The 17,991-nt window shown below is 48.3% G+C and overlaps 1 protein-coding gene across 3 annotated transcripts in view; it reads left to right on the forward strand.

Annotated features, from left to right (window-relative positions):
- The window catches only part of LOC124031625 (protein TASOR-like), a 34,951-nt gene that overhangs the window by 1,512 nt on the left and 15,448 nt on the right, over nt 1-17,991 (forward strand). For all 3 annotated transcript variants that reach the window (XM_046343100.1, XM_046343099.1, XM_046343101.1), the window contains exons 2-9: nt 10,053-10,198; nt 10,298-10,390; nt 10,477-10,549; nt 10,797-10,888; nt 10,974-11,108; nt 11,291-11,421; nt 11,508-11,539; nt 11,721-11,826. In XM_046343100.1, coding sequence (XP_046199056.1) covers nt 10,053-10,198; nt 10,298-10,390; nt 10,477-10,549; nt 10,797-10,888; nt 10,974-11,108; nt 11,291-11,421; nt 11,508-11,539; nt 11,721-11,826 — 808 coding nt within the window. The remainder of the gene's footprint in view (nt 1-10,052; nt 10,199-10,297; nt 10,391-10,476; nt 10,550-10,796; nt 10,889-10,973; nt 11,109-11,290; nt 11,422-11,507; nt 11,540-11,720; nt 11,827-17,991) is intronic.

Consider the following 17,991-nt stretch of genomic DNA (forward strand, 5'->3'; position numbering starts at 1 on the left):
GAGTGAGTTAGGAGAATGAAGAACAGCTGGGAGCAGGAACGGAACGATAGAGAGAAGAGAGAGAGGGAGGGGGAGAGAGAGGGATAGAAAAAGGGAACGAACCTAATAAGACCAGCAGGGGGAAACGAACAGAAGGGAAAGCACAAAGACAAGACATGACAATATATGACAAAACATGACAGTACCCCCCCACTCACCGAGCGCCTCCTGGCGCACTCGAGGAGGAACACTGGCGGCAACGGAGGAAATCATAGATCACAAACGGTCCAGCACGTCCCGAGAAAGAACCCAACTCCTCTCCTCAGGACCGTAACGGAAGAAGAAGAAGAGGGAATCTAGGGCTACTACTCTAAAAAAAAATGAGACACGGGTAGAGAACTGTAAGCTTTAGAGCAAACAGGACCAAACAGGCCAGGAGAGTAACAACTAGGGACAGACTGAGACACAGCAAGGCTAAGACCAGGAACAGGAGAGAGGCGGTGGCTGTGGACAGACTGAGACACAGCAAGTGCAGGAGCAGGACCAGGAGAGATGCGGTGGCAGGGAACAGACTGAGACACAGCAAGGGCAGGAGAGATGCGGTGGCTGGGGACAGACTGAGACCCAGCAAGACCAGGAGCAGAAGCAGAAAAAAAGTTACCAGACTTATTCTGCGCGCAGTCCGAACAAGCAGCCACGAAACGGCGCGTGTCACGCTCCTGAGTAGGCCACCAAAACCACTGGCGAATAGAAGCAAGCGTACCCCGAACGCCGGGGTGGCCAGCTAACTTGGCAGAGTGCGCCCACTGAAGAACAGCCAGACGAGTAGAGACAGGAACGAAAAGAAGGTTACTAGGACAAGCGCGCGGCGACGGAGTGTGAGTGAGTGCTTGCTTAACCTGTCTCTCAATTCCCCAGACAGTCAACCCGACAACACGCCCAACAGGAAGAATCCCCTCGGGATCGGTAGAAGCCACAGAAGAACTAAAGAGACGGGATAAAGCATGAGGCTTGGTGTTCTTAGTACCCGGGCAATAAGAAATAACGAACTCGAAACGAGCGAAAAACAACGCCCAACGAGCATGACGAGCATTCAGTCGTTTGGCAGAACGGATGTACTCAAGGTTCTTTTGGTCAGTCCAAACGACAAAAGGAACGGTCGCCCCCTCCAACCACTGTCGCCATTCGCCTAGGGCTAAACGGATGGCGAGCAGTTCGCGGTTAGCCACATCATAGTTACGTTCCGACGGCGACAGGCGATGAGAAAAATACGCGCAAGGGTGGACCCCATCGTCAGTATCGGAGCGCTGGGACAGAATGGCTCCCACGCCCACCCCCGACGCGTCAACCTCGACAATGAACTGTTTAGTGACGTCAGGTGCAACAAGGATAGGAGCGGATGCAAAACGCTTCTTGAGGAGATCAGAACAACAATCATACGACCGGTGAGGAGGAAGGGAGTTGGTTCTGAACCGACTGAAGACCGTGCGCAGATCATGATATTCCTCTGGCACTCCTGTCAAATCACCAGGTTCCTCCTGTGAAGAGGGAGCAGAAGAAACAGGAGGAATAGCAGACATTAAACACTTCACATGACAAGAAACGTTCCAGGAAAGGATAGAATTACTAGACCAATCAAAAGAAGGATTATGACACACTAGCCAGGGATGACCCAAAACAACAGGTGTAAAAGGTGAACAAAAAATCAAAAAAGAAATGGTCTCACTATGGTTACCAGATACTGTGAGGGTTAAAGGTAGTGTTTCACATAATATACTGGGGAGAGGACTACCATCGAAGGCGAACATGACCGTGGGCTCCCCTAACTGTCTGAGAGGAATGTCATGTTCCCGAGCCCAGGCTTCGTCCATAAAACAGCCCTCCGCCCCAGAGTCTATTAATGCACTGCAGGAAGCTGCCGATCCGGTCCAGCGTAGATGGACCGGCAAGGTAGTACAGGTACTTGACGGAGAGGACAGTCTAGTAGCGCTTATCAGTCGCCCTCCGCTTACTGATGAGCTCTGGCCTTTAACTGGACATGAAATGACAAAATGACCAGCGGAACCGCAATAGAGACAGAGGCGGTTGGTGATTCTCCTTTCCCTCTCCTTAGTCGAAATGCGAATACCCCCCAGCTGCATGGGCTCAACACCTGAGTCAGTGGGGAAAGATGGTAGTGTCGGAGAGAGGGGGGACACAGTTAACGCGAGCTCTCTTCTATGAGCTCGGTGACGAAGATCTACCCGTCGTTCAATGCGAATAGCGAGTTCAATCAAAGAATCCACGCTGGATGGAACCTCCCGAGAGAGAATCTCATCCTTAACCTTAGCGTGGAGTCCCTCCAGAAAACGAGCGAGCAACGCCTGCTCGTTCCAGTTACTGGAGGCAGCAAGAGTGCGAAACTCTATAGAGTAATCCGTTATGGATCGATTACCTTGACATAGGGAAGACAGGGACCAGGAAGCTTCTTTCCCAAAAACAGAATGATCAAAAACCCTTATCATCTCCTCTTTAAAGTTCAGATAATCGTTAGTACACTCAGCGCCTGCCTCCCAGATAGCTGTGCCCCACTGCCGAGCCCGACCAGTAAGGAGTGATATGACGTAGGCAATCCGAGCTCTCTCTCTTGAGTATGTGTTGGGCTGGAGAGAGAACACAATATCACACTGGGTGAGAAAGGAGCGGCACTCAGTGGGCTGCCCAGAGTAACATGGTGGGTTATTAACCCTAGGTTCCGGAGACTCGGAAGACCCGGAAGTAGCTGGTGGCACGAGACGAAGACTCTGATACTGTCCTGAGAGGTCGGAGACCTGAGCGGCCAGGGTCTCAACGGCATGCCGAGCAGCAGACAATTCCTGCTCGTGTCTGCCGAGCATCGCTCCCTGGAACTCGAGAGTAGAGTAGAGAGAATCCATAGTCGCTGGGTCCATTCTTGGTCGGATCCTTCTGTTATGCTGGTGAATGAGGATCCAAAAGCGACTTAGCGAAAACAGAGTCTTTATTCCAGTATATGACAAAAGTAATAATCCTGGAAAAATCAAGAAGAAAACAAAACAGGAAAAAAAAAAATCCACTCGTAGTAACGAGGACAGACTGGAGACTCGACCATTGACTGCAGGTTGCTTCGGGAAGGCACCGACCGTAGCAGACTAAGACACCTGCTCACACGCAGCATCTGAAGGAGACAAAACACGACAGGGCGAGACAAGGACACAGCACAGCGAACATCATACAAGGATCCGACAAGGACAGAAGCGGAAAACAAGGGGAGAAATAGGGACTCTAATCAGAGGGCAAAATAGGGGACAGGTGTGAAAAGAGTAAATGAGTGAGTTAGGAGAATGAGGAACAGCTGGGAGCAGGAACGGAACGATAGAGAGAAGAGAGAGAGGGAGGGGGAGAGAGAGGGATAGAAAAAGGGAACGAACCTAATAAGACCAGCAGGGGGAAACGAACAGAAGGGAAAGCACAAAGACAAGACATGACAATATATGACAAAACATGACACCTGGAAGGGAAACATGGTTTACTTGGCCAGGTAGGTAGCTAGATAGCCATTGGAATGTAGAGTGGTGGTGAGCATTGTGTACAATAAACTTTAGAAGTGTAAGTAGATAGACAGATGTATTGTGTAAAATGTGATATGCTGGTAGACAGCACACTACTGTCGGCTAGCCTACATCTTGCACACTGTTTCTGCAGTGTTAATCTCAAGTGTTAATCTCTCTAGGACAAGGTGATTCTAATCAATATATTTGGCTGTATTTACCCCCCCCCTAAAAAAATATATATATATAAAAATAATAATAATAATAATATGAAATGCTAATGTAAAGCGAAGGTATATCATAAAGAACTATAAATGCCATAATGATTTGGACGAGACTGCCGAATCGAAACAAAGGTAAGAATCTCTGGATTAACTTCCTGTTAGCAGTTTTTCATATGTTGTATATTATATATTGTGGTATTTATTATTATTATTATTATTTTTCCATCGCCAACCACCAGAACGATAGACAAATCAGGGAGCTATACCACTCTCCGTGATTGCTGTTGCATATCCTTCCCCACAAACTCTGTTCTTGTCATGCAGGTAAAAGAGGACCCAAAAGCGACTTAACAGAAACAGAGTTTAATAATGTTCAAAACGGAATAACTGACATCCTCTAGAATTGTAGAGGGGAAAACAACTGGAGAAGCGGCCACAGACTGCAGGTCGCTTCGGGTAGGCGCAGGCCGTAGTCGACTGAGACACCTGCTCACACGCAGCGTCTGATGAAGGCACAAAACACGACAGGACAGGGTGATACACAATCACGGCAAAAAAACACGACAGGACAGGGCGAAACGCAATCACAACATGGTGAATACAATACGAGGAACCGACGGAACAGGAACGGATCACAAAGGAATAAATAGGGAGTCTAATCAGGGGAAAGGATCGGGAACAGGTGTGGGAAGACTAAATGATGATTAGGGGAATAGGAACAGCTGGGAGCAGGAACGGAACGACAGAGAGAAGAGAGAGCGAGAGAGTGAGAGAGGGAGGGGGAGAGAGAAGGATAGAACCAAACAAGACCAGCAGAGGGAAACGAATAGCATGGGGAGCACAGGGACAAGACATGACAATAAATGACAAACATGACAGTACCCCCCACTCACCGAGCGCCTCCTGGCGCACTCGAGGAGGAATCCTGGCGGCAACGGAGGAAATCATCGATGAGCGAACGGTCCAGCACGTCCCGAGACGGAACCCAACTCCTCTCCTCAGGACCGTAACCCTCCCAATCCACTAGGTATTGGTGACCCCGTCCCCGAGAACGCATGTCCATAATTTTATGTACCTTGTAAATAGGTGCGCTCTCGACAAGGACGGGAGGGGGGAGGGAAGACGAACGGGGGTGCGAAGAAAGGGCTTAACACAGGAGACATGGAAGACAGGATGGACGCGACGAAGATGTCGCGGAAGAAGCAGTCGCACAGCGACAGGATTGACGACCTGGGAGACACGGAACGGACCAATGAACCGCGGAGTCAACTTACGAGAAGCTGTCGTAAGAGGAAGGTTGCGAGTGGAAAGCCACACTCTCTGGCCGCAACAATACCTTGGACTCTTAATCCTGCGTTTATTGGCGGCTCTCACCGTCTGTGCCCTGTAACGGCAAAGTGCAGACCTCACCCTCCTCCAGGTGCGCTCACAACGTTGGACAAACGCTTGAGCGGAGGGAACGCTGGACTCGGCAAGCTGGGATGAGAACAGAGGAGGCTGGTAACCCAGACTACTCTGAAACGGAGATAACCCGGTAGCAGACGAAGGAAGCGAATTGTGAGCGTATTCTGCCCAGGGGAGCTGTTCTGCCCAAGACGCAGGGTTTCTGAAAGAAAGGCTGCGTAGTATGCGACCAATCGTCTGATTGGCCCTCTCTGCTTGACCGTTAGACTGGGGATGAAACCCGGAAGAGAGACTGACGGACGCACCAATCAAACGACAGAACTCCCTCCAAAACTGTGACGTGAATTGCGGACCTCTGTCTGAAACGGCGTCTAACGGGAGGCCATGAATTCTGAATACATTCTCAATAATGATTTGTGCCGTCTCCTTAGCGGAAGGAAGTTTAGCGAGGGGAATGAAATGTGCCGCCTTAGAGAACCTATCGACAACCGTCAGAATCACAGTCTTCCCCGCAGACAAAGGCAGACCGGTAATGAAGTCTAAGGCAATGTGAGACCATGGTCGAGAAGGAATGGGGAGCGGTCTGAGACGACCGGCAGGAGGGGAGTTACCCGACTTAGTCTGCGCGCAGTCCGAACAGGCAGCCACGAAACGGCGCGTGTCACGCTCCTGAGTCGGCCACCAAAAGCGCTGGCGAATAGACGCAAGAGTGCCTCGAACACCGGGATGACCCGCTAACTTGGCAGAGTGAGCCCACTGAAGAACAGCCAGACGAGTGGAAACAGGAACGAAAAGGAGGTTACTAGGACAAGCGCGCGGCGACGCAGTGTGCGTGAGTGCTTGCTTAACCTGTCTTTCAATTCCCAGACTGTTAACCCGACAACACGCCCATAAGGAAGAATCCCTCGGGATCAGTAGAAGCCACAGAAGAACTAAACAGACGGGATAAGGCATCAGGCTTGGTGTTCTTGCTACCCGGACGGTAAGAAATCACAAACTCGAAACGAGCGAAAAACAACGCCCAACGAGCTTGACGGGCATTAAGTCGTTTGGCAGAACGGATGTACTCAAGGTTCTTATGGTCTGTCCAAACGACAAAAGGAACGGTCGCCCCCTCCAACCACTGTCGCCATTCGCCTAGGGCTAAGCGGATGGCGAGCAGTTCACGGTTACCCACATCATAGTTGCGCTCAGATGGCGACAGGCGATGAGAAAAATAAGCGCAAGGATGAACCTTATCGTCAGACTGGAAGCGCTGGGATAGAAACCTCTGAAGCGTCAACCTCGACAATGAATTGTCTAGTGACGTCAGGAGTAACGAGGATAGGAGCGGACGTAAAACGTTCTTTTGAAGATCAAAAGCTCCCTGGGCGGAACCGGACCACTTAAAACACGTCTTGACAGAAGTAAGAGCTGTGAGAGGGGCAGCAACTTGACCGAAATTAGAATGAAACGCCGATAGAAATTAGCGAAACCTAAAAAGCGCTGCAACTCGACACGTGACCTTGGAACGGGCCAATCACTGACAGCTTGGACCTTAGCGGAATCCATCTGAATGCCTTCAGCGGAAATAACGGAACCGAGAAAAGTAACGGAGGAGACATGAAAAGAGCACTTCTCAGCCTTTACGTAGAGACAATTCTCTAAAAGGCGCTGTAGAACACGTCGAACGTGCTGAACATGAATCTCGAGTGACGGAGAAAAAATCAGGATATCGTCAAGATAGACAAAAACAAAAATGTTCAGCATGTCTCTCAGAACATCATTAACTAATGCCTGAAAAACAGCTGGCGCATTGGCGAGACCGAACGGCAGAACCCGGTACTCAAAATGCCCTAACGGAGTATAAAGCCGTTTTCCACTCGTCCCCCTCTCTGATGCGCACGAGATGGTAAGCGTTACGAAGGTCCAACTTAGTAAAGCACCTGGCTCCCTGCAGAATCTCGAAGGCTGATGACATAAGGGGAAGCGGATAACGATTCTTAACCGTTATGTCATTCAGCCCTCGATAATCCACGCAGGGGCGCAGAGTACCGTCCTTCTTCTTAACAAAAAAGAACCCCGCCCCGGCCGGAGAGGAAGAAGGCACTATGGTACCGGCGTCAAGAGACACAGACAAATAATCCTCGAGGGCCTTACGTTCGGGAGCCGACAGAGAGTATAGTCTACCTCGAGGAGGAGTGGTCCCCGGAAGGAGATCAATACTACAATCATACGACCGGTGAGGAGGAAGGGAGTTGGCTCGGGACCGACTGAAGACCGTGCGCAGATCATGATATTCCTCCGGCACTCCTGTCAAATCGCCAGGTTCCTCCTGAGAAGTAGGGACAGAAGAAATGGGAGGGATGGCAGACATTAAACACTTCACATGACAAGAAACGTTCCAGGATAGGATAGAATTACTAGACCAATTAATAGAAGGATTATGACATACAAGCCAGGGGTGACCCAAAACAACAGGTGTAAACGGTGAACGGAAAATCAAAAAGACATAGTCTCACTGTGGTTACCAGATACTGTGAGAGTTAAAGGTAGTGTCTCAAATTTGATACTGGGAAGATGACTACCATCTAAGGCAAACATGGGCGTAGGCCTGTCTAACGGTCTGAAAGGAATGTTATGTTTCCGAGCCCATGCTTCGTCCATGAAACAACCCTCAGCCCCAGAGTCAATCAAAGCACTGCATGTAGCACCCGAACCGGTCCAGCGTAGATGGACCGACATAGTAGTACAAGATCTAGATGAAGGGACCTGAGTAGTAGCGCTCACCAGTAGCCCTCCGCTTACTGATGGGCTCTGGCCTCTTACTGGACATGAAATAACAAAATGTCCAGCAACTCCGCAATAGAGAGGCACAGGCGGTTGGTGATCCTCTGTTCCCTCTCCTTATTCGAGATGCGAATCCTCCCAGCTGCATGGGCTCAGTCTCAAAGCCAGAGGAGGGAGATGGTTGCGATGCGGAGCAGGGAAACACCGTTGATGCGAGCTCTCTTCCACGAGCCCGGTGACGAAGATCTACCCGTCGTTCTATGCGGATGGCGAGAGCAATCAAAGAGTCCACATCTGAAGGAACCTCCCGGGAGAGAATCTCATCCTTAACCGCTGCGTGGAGTCCCTCCAGAAAACGAGCGAGCAGCGCCGGCTCGTTCCACTCACTAGAGGCAGCAAGAGTGCGAAACTCAATGGAATAATCCGTTATGGACCGTTCACCTTGGCATAAGGAAGCCAGGGCCCTAGAAGCCTCCTCACCAAAAACTGAACGGTCAAAAACCCGAATCATCTCCTCTTTAAAGTTCTGGAATCTGTTAGAGCAATCAGCCCTTGCCTCCCAGATAGCTGTGCCCCATTCTCGAGCCCGGCCAGTAAGGAGTGAAATGACGTAAGCAACCCGAGCTCTCTCTCTAGAGTATGTGTGGGGTTGGAGAGAGAACACAATCTCACACTGCGTGAGAAAGGAGCGGCACTCAGTGGGCTGCCCGGAGTAGCAAGGTGGGTTATTAACCCTGGGTTCTGGAGGCTCGGCAGGCCAGGGAGTAACAGGTGGCACGATAGACTCTGGAACTGTCCAGAGAGGTCGGAAACCTGAGCGGCCAGGTTCTCCACGGCATGGCGAGCAGCAGACAATTCCTGCTCGTGTCTGCCGATATTGGAACTCGACGGCAGTGTAACGAGCGTCTGAAGTCGCTGGGTCCATTCCTTGGTCGGTTCCTTCTGTCATGCAGGTAAAAGAGGACCCAAAAGCGACTTAACAGAAACAGAGTTTAATAATGTTCAAAACGGAATAACTGACATCCTCTAGAATTGTAGAGGGGAAAACAACTGGAGAAGCGGCCACAGACTGCAGGTTTTCGGGTAGGCGCAGGCCGTAGTCGACTGAGACACCTGCTCACACGCAGCGTCTGATGAAGGCACAAAACACGACAGGACAGGGTGATACACAATCACGGCAAAAACACGACAGGACAGGGCGAAACGCAATCACAACATGGTGAATACAATACGAGGAACCGACGGAACAGGAACGGATCACAAAGGAATAAATAGGGAGTCTAATCAGGGGAAAGGATCGGGAACAGGTGTGGGAAGACTAAATGATGATTAGGGGAATAGGAACAGCTGGGAGCAGGAACGGAACGACAGAGAGAAGAGAGAGCGAGAGAGTGAGAGAGGGAGGGGGAGAGAGAAGGATAGAACCAAACAAGACCAGCAGAGGGAAACGAATAGCATGGGGAGCACAGGGACAAGACATGACAATAAATGACAAACATGACAGTTCTACAGGACGCAATGTATGCAGATGTGTACATGTCTTGAGCCCCAATGTCGTAAAAGTGTGCACTGCCAAAAATGTTCTTGGTGGATCTATGAATATTGTAGAGGAAGTGTTATGCATGTCAACCAACACAGATGATACTACATTTCATAATGTGGTTTAATTTGTGTAAGGCCTGCATCCCAGCACATCATACATTGTGGTGCACAGTGGAAGATGTTACCACATTGAGACAGGCTTCCTGTTTATTTGAGTCACTTTTGAGAGTGTGCTTTTTCTCACTTCTGTAAAAGTAGACTTCACAATGTCTCGTCAGAAATGGCACCCAGTCATATTTTCCTGTTATTTTGGCCAATGTAGCTTTTTATAAGCCTAGCATCTGTAGTTGCATTTCTGGGAGAGAGAGAAATGGTTGAAAAAACACTGATTTACTAACACAGAGGGGGTGTTCTTTGTGTTGCGTGATGGCTTACCAAGTTTGTTTTTGTGTGTGGGTCAATATTCTGACTGAGCATAGAATAGACTGTGCATTATTTTGTCTCCGAAGACAAAACATGTTTAGATTGGGATTTGGGAAAGAACTGAACTGACCGACCTGACTGTCTCTCGTCTCTGTCCCTGTAGCGTTGTTCCAGTATGTGTCCTCAGAGTCCAGGGAGTTTGAGGACATCTTGACTATTCTGTCTTCCAGCTACATAGAAGCCAGCTCCAACGGGACGTTCGCGTACACCAAGCTACAAATCGTCCACAGCGAACTGCTGGAGAAGAATGTAAGCAATGCTTTAGGGTGACATTTTCGTGACACAAAAATGCCACTCATCCGCAGCAGCGCTGATGGTTCATTTTTTTGATCGTTGTTTGATTGACAGTTTGTAGAGAAAAGGAGGGAGCTGAAGCTGGATGGGAGGACAGAGAAGGAGCTGGAGGAGACCCACTGTTTCCTGACTGCTGACTCCATCAAGGTGAAGGACCTATAGTATCGCCACGTTTATATGTGTATTGAATGTACATATTACGTGTAATAATACTGTTACACGCCTGGTTATAGCTACCATGGATCTGTGAGAATGGACTTCTTGTGGGGCACAGCTGGATCACCCCTCTGGGAAATCCAGCTAAGGGTAAGGTCATCATCCCAGCCATAGTGGGCTATTTAAACCTGAGTCTTGAAGTGTTGGCAGATGCTCGTTTATCTTTGGTGTAGTTATTGTTTGTATGTGTATATAGGGAGATCTAAGTTGAAGCTGAAGTGAGGATTATACCTAAGTGTTGTGATATCGTATTGAAAGGTCCCTGGCAATTCCCAGCCCAAGTAAAAAATGGTTATGAGGAGGAATAAGACTGAAATGTTTCCGTTGTATCTTCCAGGTGTTTATTTGTCTAAATACTCAGACTTACTGCAGATCAATCCTTTTAACCCTGGAGTCATGGGAGAGATCATCATATTCAAGGTTATCAAGGTAAGAAAACCTTGTTGTTTTTTGTTTTTTAAAAAGTGGTCCGAATATGAATGAAAGTAAACAAGCAAATCTCTCTCTCCAACAGGGTAAAGTAAAGAGCATCTATGATAACATGTCTAAGAACCTTTTGGATCCCACACTCGGGTTTGACAGCCATGTATCGAAGAATGCCAGCATAGTCACATCTCTCACCTCCTATAGAGCCTATGAGCTCACTCAGGTACTGGTACTAACTACATTGCATGTAGAGGATAGGTCTCTCATTTGGATTATAATCGATTAAAATACCGGCAATATTTGTAAATATTAAGAGGGAAAGTCAAACTAAAATGCACGTGTGGCGTAGAGGTTTCTTGTATTTACTGTACGTCTCATTCTGCCCCCCCCCCCACACACACACAGCAATACTTCTATGAGTATGACTTTGATGAGCTGAAGGCTCAGCCGAGGCATGTGTGCCCCTATGCAGTGGTCTCTTTCCAGTTCAAAGGCAAAGATGCTCCATTACAAGCCAAGCCCATGGCTCCCCTAAGGTACAGGTCTATGTCAATTATGTATGAGCGTTGATGTAGAAATGTCAACCAATCCACAAAATGATTTTGTTTATGTTCTCTAACAGGTCAAACAGCCAAACATCTGTAGGAAGTAAAGGTAATGTCATAATTTGTTATGTGGAAGTAGGATTATGATATTATTACCATGTGTAATTTACATTTTAATCATTGAGCAGATGCTGTCATTCAGAGCAACGTACCAGGTAAGTACTCTCATTGTGTTCATGTTATCTACTGATGGATGTTTTTGACTGTCATGCCCTTGTCTGTGTCTACAGGCAGGAGTAAATACACAGTGTGGAGTGGAGAGCTTGTGAATGAGGGTAGAGCAGTGTCCCAGGTCTCCTTCTGCTCCTTCTCTCCCCCCTTCCTGCCTTTCAAACTGTGAGTCATGTGACCTTTTTACATATCAATGTCGACTTGATAATGAAGTCACTATTATTTTTATTGTTTAAAAAACAAACAATAATCACCGACACCAAAAAACATACGAACAACAATTTACAACTACATCACCTCTGCCCAGACCCTCATGCTCACATTTCCATCCCTATTGCTTATGTTATTGTTTGCCACATGGCCTTAAATTGTACCAATTTGATTTTCTTTGTTGCCCTTGCTATTTCAATAAGAAATCATTTGATTTTTCCATTGATTTAATGATGGCAGATTAATTGATTTCCAAGTTTTAAAATAACCTTTTTAAAGATCAGTGATGAGAAGAGAATCGTCCAGCCCATTGGGTATCTCACTACAACCCCATATGCCATGTCTTGAAATATGCAGACAGACGGATTAAAAATATGTTTACATTGCATATTGCATTTGGAAAGTATTCAGACCCCTTCCCTTTTTCCAAATGTTGTTATGTTACAACCTTATTCTAAAATGTATTAAATTATTACTTTTCCTCAATCTACACACAATACCCCATAATGACAAAGCGAAAACAGGTTTAAGAAATGTTAGCAAATGTATTAAACATTACAAAAACATATGTATTCAAACCCTTTGCTATGAGACTCAAAATTGAACTCAGAGGCATCCTGTTTCCATTTATCATCCTTGATGTTTCTACAACTTGATTGGCATCCACCTGTGGTAAATTCAATTGATTGGACATGATTTGGAAAGGCACACACCTGTCTATATAAGGTCCCACAGTTGACAGTGCATGTCAGAGAAAAAAAAACAAGCCAAGAGGTCAAAGGAATTATCCATAGAGCTCCAAGACAGGATTGTGTTGAGGCACAGATCTGGAGAAGGGACACCAAAACATTTCTTCAGCATCGAAGGACCCAAGAACACAGTGGCCTCCACCATTCTTAAATAGAAGAAGTTTGGAACCACCAAGACTCTTCCTAGAGCTGGCTGGCCACCCGGCCAAACTGAGCAGTTGGGGGAGAATGGTCTTGGTCAGGGAGGTGACCAAGAACCCGATGGTCACTATGACAGAGCTCCAGAGTTCCTCTGTGTAGATGGGAGAACCTTCCAGATGGACAACCATCTCTGCAGTACTCCACCAACCAGGTCTTGAAAGTGGAGTGGCCAGACAGAAGCCACTCCTTAGTAAAAGGCACATGACAGCCCGCTTGGAGTTTGCCAAAAGGCACCTAAAAGACTGTCAGACAATGAGAAACACGATTCTCTGGTCTGATGAAACCAACAATTAACTCTTTGGCCTGAATGCCAAGCGTTACGTCTGGAGGAAGCCGGGCACCATCCCTACGGTGAAGCATGGTGGTGGCAGCATCATGCTGTGGGGTTGTTTTTCAGTGGCAGGGACTGGGAGTCTAGTCAGGATCGAGGGAAAGATAAACAGAGCAAAGTACAGAGGTCCTTGATGAAAACTTGCTCCAGAGCGCTCAGGACCTCAGACTGGGGCAAAGGTTCACCTTCTAACAGGACAATGACCCTAAGCACATAGCCACGGCAAGGCAGGAGTGGCTTCAGCACAAGTCTCTGAATGTCCTTGAGTGGCCTAGCCAGAGCCCGGACTTGGACCCGATCGAGCATCTCTGGAGAGACCTGAAAATAGCTGTGCATCGACACTCCTCATCCAACCTGACTGAACTTGAGAGGGTCTGTAGAGAAGAATTGGGGAAACTCCCCAAATACAGGTGTGCCAAGCTTGTAGTGTCATAATGCAAGAAAACTTGAGGCTGTAATCGCTGCCAAAAGTGCTTCAACAAAGTACTGAGTCAATGGTCTGAATACTTATGTAAAAACCTGTTTTTGCTTTGTCATTATGGGGTATAGTGTTTAGATTGATGAGGGATCGGTCCTATTAGTCACATGCATGCGATGCTTACATGTTTCACGTAAAGAGGGTTGAGGGAATAGCCTTTCGCTGGAGTAGGGAGTAGAGTGAGACGACGTGCGCCATAAAACTAAAATGCTTGATTGCATTTCAAAGCATGAATGTCTCGTGTGCTGTGTAATTGCATGAACTAATTAATGATTGATTGATTGATACAGTATCCTGTATATTGAAATATAGGCCTAAGTTCGTTCCAGTATTAAGACTGAACAGGACGCACTCTTAGGCCTACAGCTCTCGATGGTGCTTATACAAGGAAACTATACAAAGCCTACTAATGATAGACATGAGTTATTACTATAATGATGATCATAATAGTTGTAATAAGAAGGAGATCAAGAAAAAGGAGGGTAAAGGAGCAAGCTCTGCGTGCATATTATGTGTGACAAACCGGTGCTGTTAGATTACAATATAATTGTTCTGCCTGTTTGGAACAGTGTAAACAGCAATAAATAAATGAGCAATACCACTGATCTAACTATTGTTGTTGTTGTTATAAAGCCTTTATTAGACCATAGCAAATAATAAAGGCAGCCGAACCTGTGAAATTGCTTTATCTGACATGTTGCTGTTGCACGAGGCTTGGTGCTCGCGGAATCATTAGGCTATTAAACAAACACTCAAACAGGCAACAGAAGCAAGAGCTGTCTTATTTCTGTAGATATATAAATGGATGATTTATAAAGCCAGGCACATTTTAGCATTTTAGCAGTTAGGCTATTGATTATAGACATAGTTAAGTTGGTTTCCTCTCTCCTCAATTTTCTTTGACAACTCGGCAAAGGCAAGGGCTGTTTCCTCGTCTCTGCTGCTACCTCCGCCACATTGTTCTCCATCCCAATATGCTGGTTAATTGAGCTATTATGCACATAGCGACATAGTTAAAGGCGCCATTTCTACAGCCCACTGAAGATTGTTTGAGAACTGCGGACAGTGACCGTATCGAACGCGGGAGAAAGCACGTTTGTTATAATATTCAATTTTTATTTTAGTGTTGCACCATTATTTTTGCAAAACACAAGCATATATCATTTCAGTATCACATGTCAGAGTGATGGACTGTGCCATCCCCATGGCTTCTGCAAAAGATTAGTCCAGTGGTTCCCAACCTTTTTTAGTTACCGTGGCACCAACTGAATTTTGCTCTCCCCCAAGTACCCCTGAAGTACCTCCTCGTGTGGATTTTTACCAGGAAGCCTATGGTCTCATGAATCTTCTCAAGTGGGATTGGATTAGTCTACTTAGACCTGCGGAAAATCAGACGGATGCACCTAAATATTGTGACTGCTCGACTAAAGGAATCATCGGTTGACCAAATGTAATGAACTTCGTCTGTTGTTTGTAGAGAGTCAGACCGAAATGCAGCGTGTAGGTTACTCATGACTTTTAATGAAGAATAATGCGGTGCATGAAATAACTGAAAATACAAAAACAACAAACGAGTGAAACTAATACAGCCTATCTGGTGACTAACACTAAGACAGGAACAATCACCCACGAAATACAACGCGCACTCAGGCTGCCTAAATACGGTTCCCAATCCGAGACAACAAGAATCAGCTGACTCCAATTAGGAATCGCCTCAGGCAGCCAAGCCTAACTAGACACACCCCATATAATACACACTCCCAATTGATACAAACCCCAATACGAAATACAACATATAAACCCATGTCACACTCTGGCCTACCCAAACATATAACAAAAACACAAGATACAATGACCAAGGCGTGACAGAACCCCCCCCCCCCTAAGGTGCGGACTCCGGGACGCACCTCAAGAGCAGAGGGAGGGTCCGGGTGGGCGTCTGTCCATGGTGGCGGTTCTGGCTCGGGACGTGGACCCCACTCCATAAATGCCCTAGTTCCTCCCCTTCGCGTCCTAGGATAATCCACCTTCCCCGCCGACCATGGCCTAATAGTCCTCACCCTGATCCCCACATAACTGAGGGGCAGCTCGGGACCGAGGGGCAGCTCGGGACAGAGGGGCAGCTCGGGACAGAGGGGCAGCTCGGGACAGAGGGGCAGCTCGGGACAGAAGGGCAGCTCGGGACAGAGGGGCAGCCCGGGACAGAGGGGCAGCCCGGGACAGAGGGGCAGCCCGGTACTGAGGGGAAGCCCGGTACTGAGAGGGAGCCCAGTACAGAGAGGAAGCCCAGTACAGAGAGGAAGCCCAGTACAGAGAGGAAGCCTAGTACTGAGAGGAAGCTCAGTACTGAGAGGAAGCTCAGGCAGGTAGTAGGCTCCGGTAAATCCTGGCTGGCTGGTGGACCTGGATGATTAAGGTTGTCTGGCCGATCTAGAAGATCTTGGCAGACTGGCACTTCTGGCGGATCCTGGCAGACTGGTGACGCTGGGCCGACTGGCGGCGCTGGGCAGACAGGAGACTCCAGCAGCGCAGGAGAGGAGAAAGGCTCTGGCTGCGCTGAACAGGCGAGGCGCACTGGACGCGCTGGGCCGACTGGTAGCACTGGTGGCGCTGGACAGACAGGAGACTCCGGCAGCACAGGAGAGGAGAAAGGCTCTGGCTGAGCTGAACAGGCGGGAGACTCCAACAGTGCAGGAGAGGAGAAAAGCTCTGGCTGCGCTGAACAGGCGAGGCGCACTGGACGCGCTGGGCCGACTGGTAGCACTGGTGGCGCTGGACAGACAGGAGACTCCGGCAGCGCAGGAGAGGAGAAAAGCTCTGGCTGCGCTGAACAGGCGAGGCGCACTGGACGCGCTGGGCCGACTGGGAGCACTGGCGGCGCTGGGCAGACAGGAGACTCCGGCAGTGCAGGAGGGGAGAAAAGCACTGGCTGCGCTGAACAGGCGAGGCGCACTGGAGGCCTGGTGCGTGGCGCTGGAACTGGTGGTACTGGCGCGAGGACACGCACAGGAAGCCTGGTGCGGGGAGCTGCTACCGGAGGACTGGTGTGTGGAGGTGGCACAGGATGGGCTAGACCGTGAAGACGTACTGGAGATCTTGAGAGCAGTGTAGGCACAGGACGTGCAAGGCTAGGGATGTGCACAGGAGGCCTGGTGCGTGAGGCTGGCACCAACTTCACCAGCTGACTAACACGCACCTCAGGTTGAGTATAGAGCGCTAACTCAGGTGCTATTAAATCCCCGACACGATCCGTCGGACGAATATTATATCTATAGCACCAAGCTAGCAACTCCCTCATTACTCTCCACTCCACTTTCCCCATTAACTCCTTCACAGTCTCTGCTTCGCTCACCTCTAACACTGGCTCTGGTTCAGGTCTCCTCCTTGGCTCCTCACGATGAACAAGGAGAGTTGGCTCAGGTTTATCTCCTGACTCAGCCATACTCTCCCTAAGCCCCCCAATACATTTTTTGGGGTGACTTTCCGGTTTCCAACCGCGTCACCGTGCTGCCTCCTCATACTTGCGCTTTCCCCGTTACCTTCGGTTCTCGCTCTGTATAACCGTGCTTTCCTTTTCGATTCCATATGTGTATAGCCCTCTTCGCATTGATGTAGGGAATCCCAGGCGGGCTCCTGCACTCGCTCTGGGTCGGCCGCCCACCTGTCGATTTCTTCCCACGTCGTATAATCCCTGCTTCTGCCGTCCATAACGTCCTCCTTTAGATCCTGCCAGTTCACACGCTGCTCGGTCTGTGAATGGTGGGTGATTATGTAATGAACTTCATCTGTTGTTTGTAGAGAGTCAGACCGAAATGCAGCGTGTAGGTTACTCATGACTTTTAATGAAGAATAATGCGGTACATGAAATAACTGAAAATACAAAAACAACAAACGAGTGAAACTAATACAGCCTATCTGGTGACTAACACTAAGACAGGAACAATCACCCACGAAATACAACGCGCACTCAGGCTGCCTAAATACGGTTCCCAATCCGAGACAACGAGAATCAGCTGACTCCAATTAGGAATCGCCTCAGGCAGCCAAGCCTAACTAGACACACCCCTAATAATACACACTCCCAATTGATACAAACCCCAATACGAAATACAACATATAAACCCATGTCACACCCTGGCCTACCCAAACATATAACAAAAACACAAGATACAATGACCAAGGCGTGACACCAAAAGCCTATCGACCAAACAATAGATGAGTCGACTAAATAGGGTCGGCCCTACACATACAACTTCTGGACTTTATAGCATTCCCAGAAAGCATGGACTATTGAATCATTATTAGTTTTACACTTAAGACATGACTCTGCCGTTGTGCTGTAGAATTTAGTCAATTTTGTC

Source organism: Oncorhynchus gorbuscha, linkage group LG03, assembly GCF_021184085.1.
Source record: "Oncorhynchus gorbuscha isolate QuinsamMale2020 ecotype Even-year linkage group LG03, OgorEven_v1.0, whole genome shotgun sequence".
In the NCBI taxonomy this organism is placed as follows: Eukaryota; Metazoa; Chordata; class Actinopteri; order Salmoniformes; family Salmonidae; genus Oncorhynchus; species Oncorhynchus gorbuscha.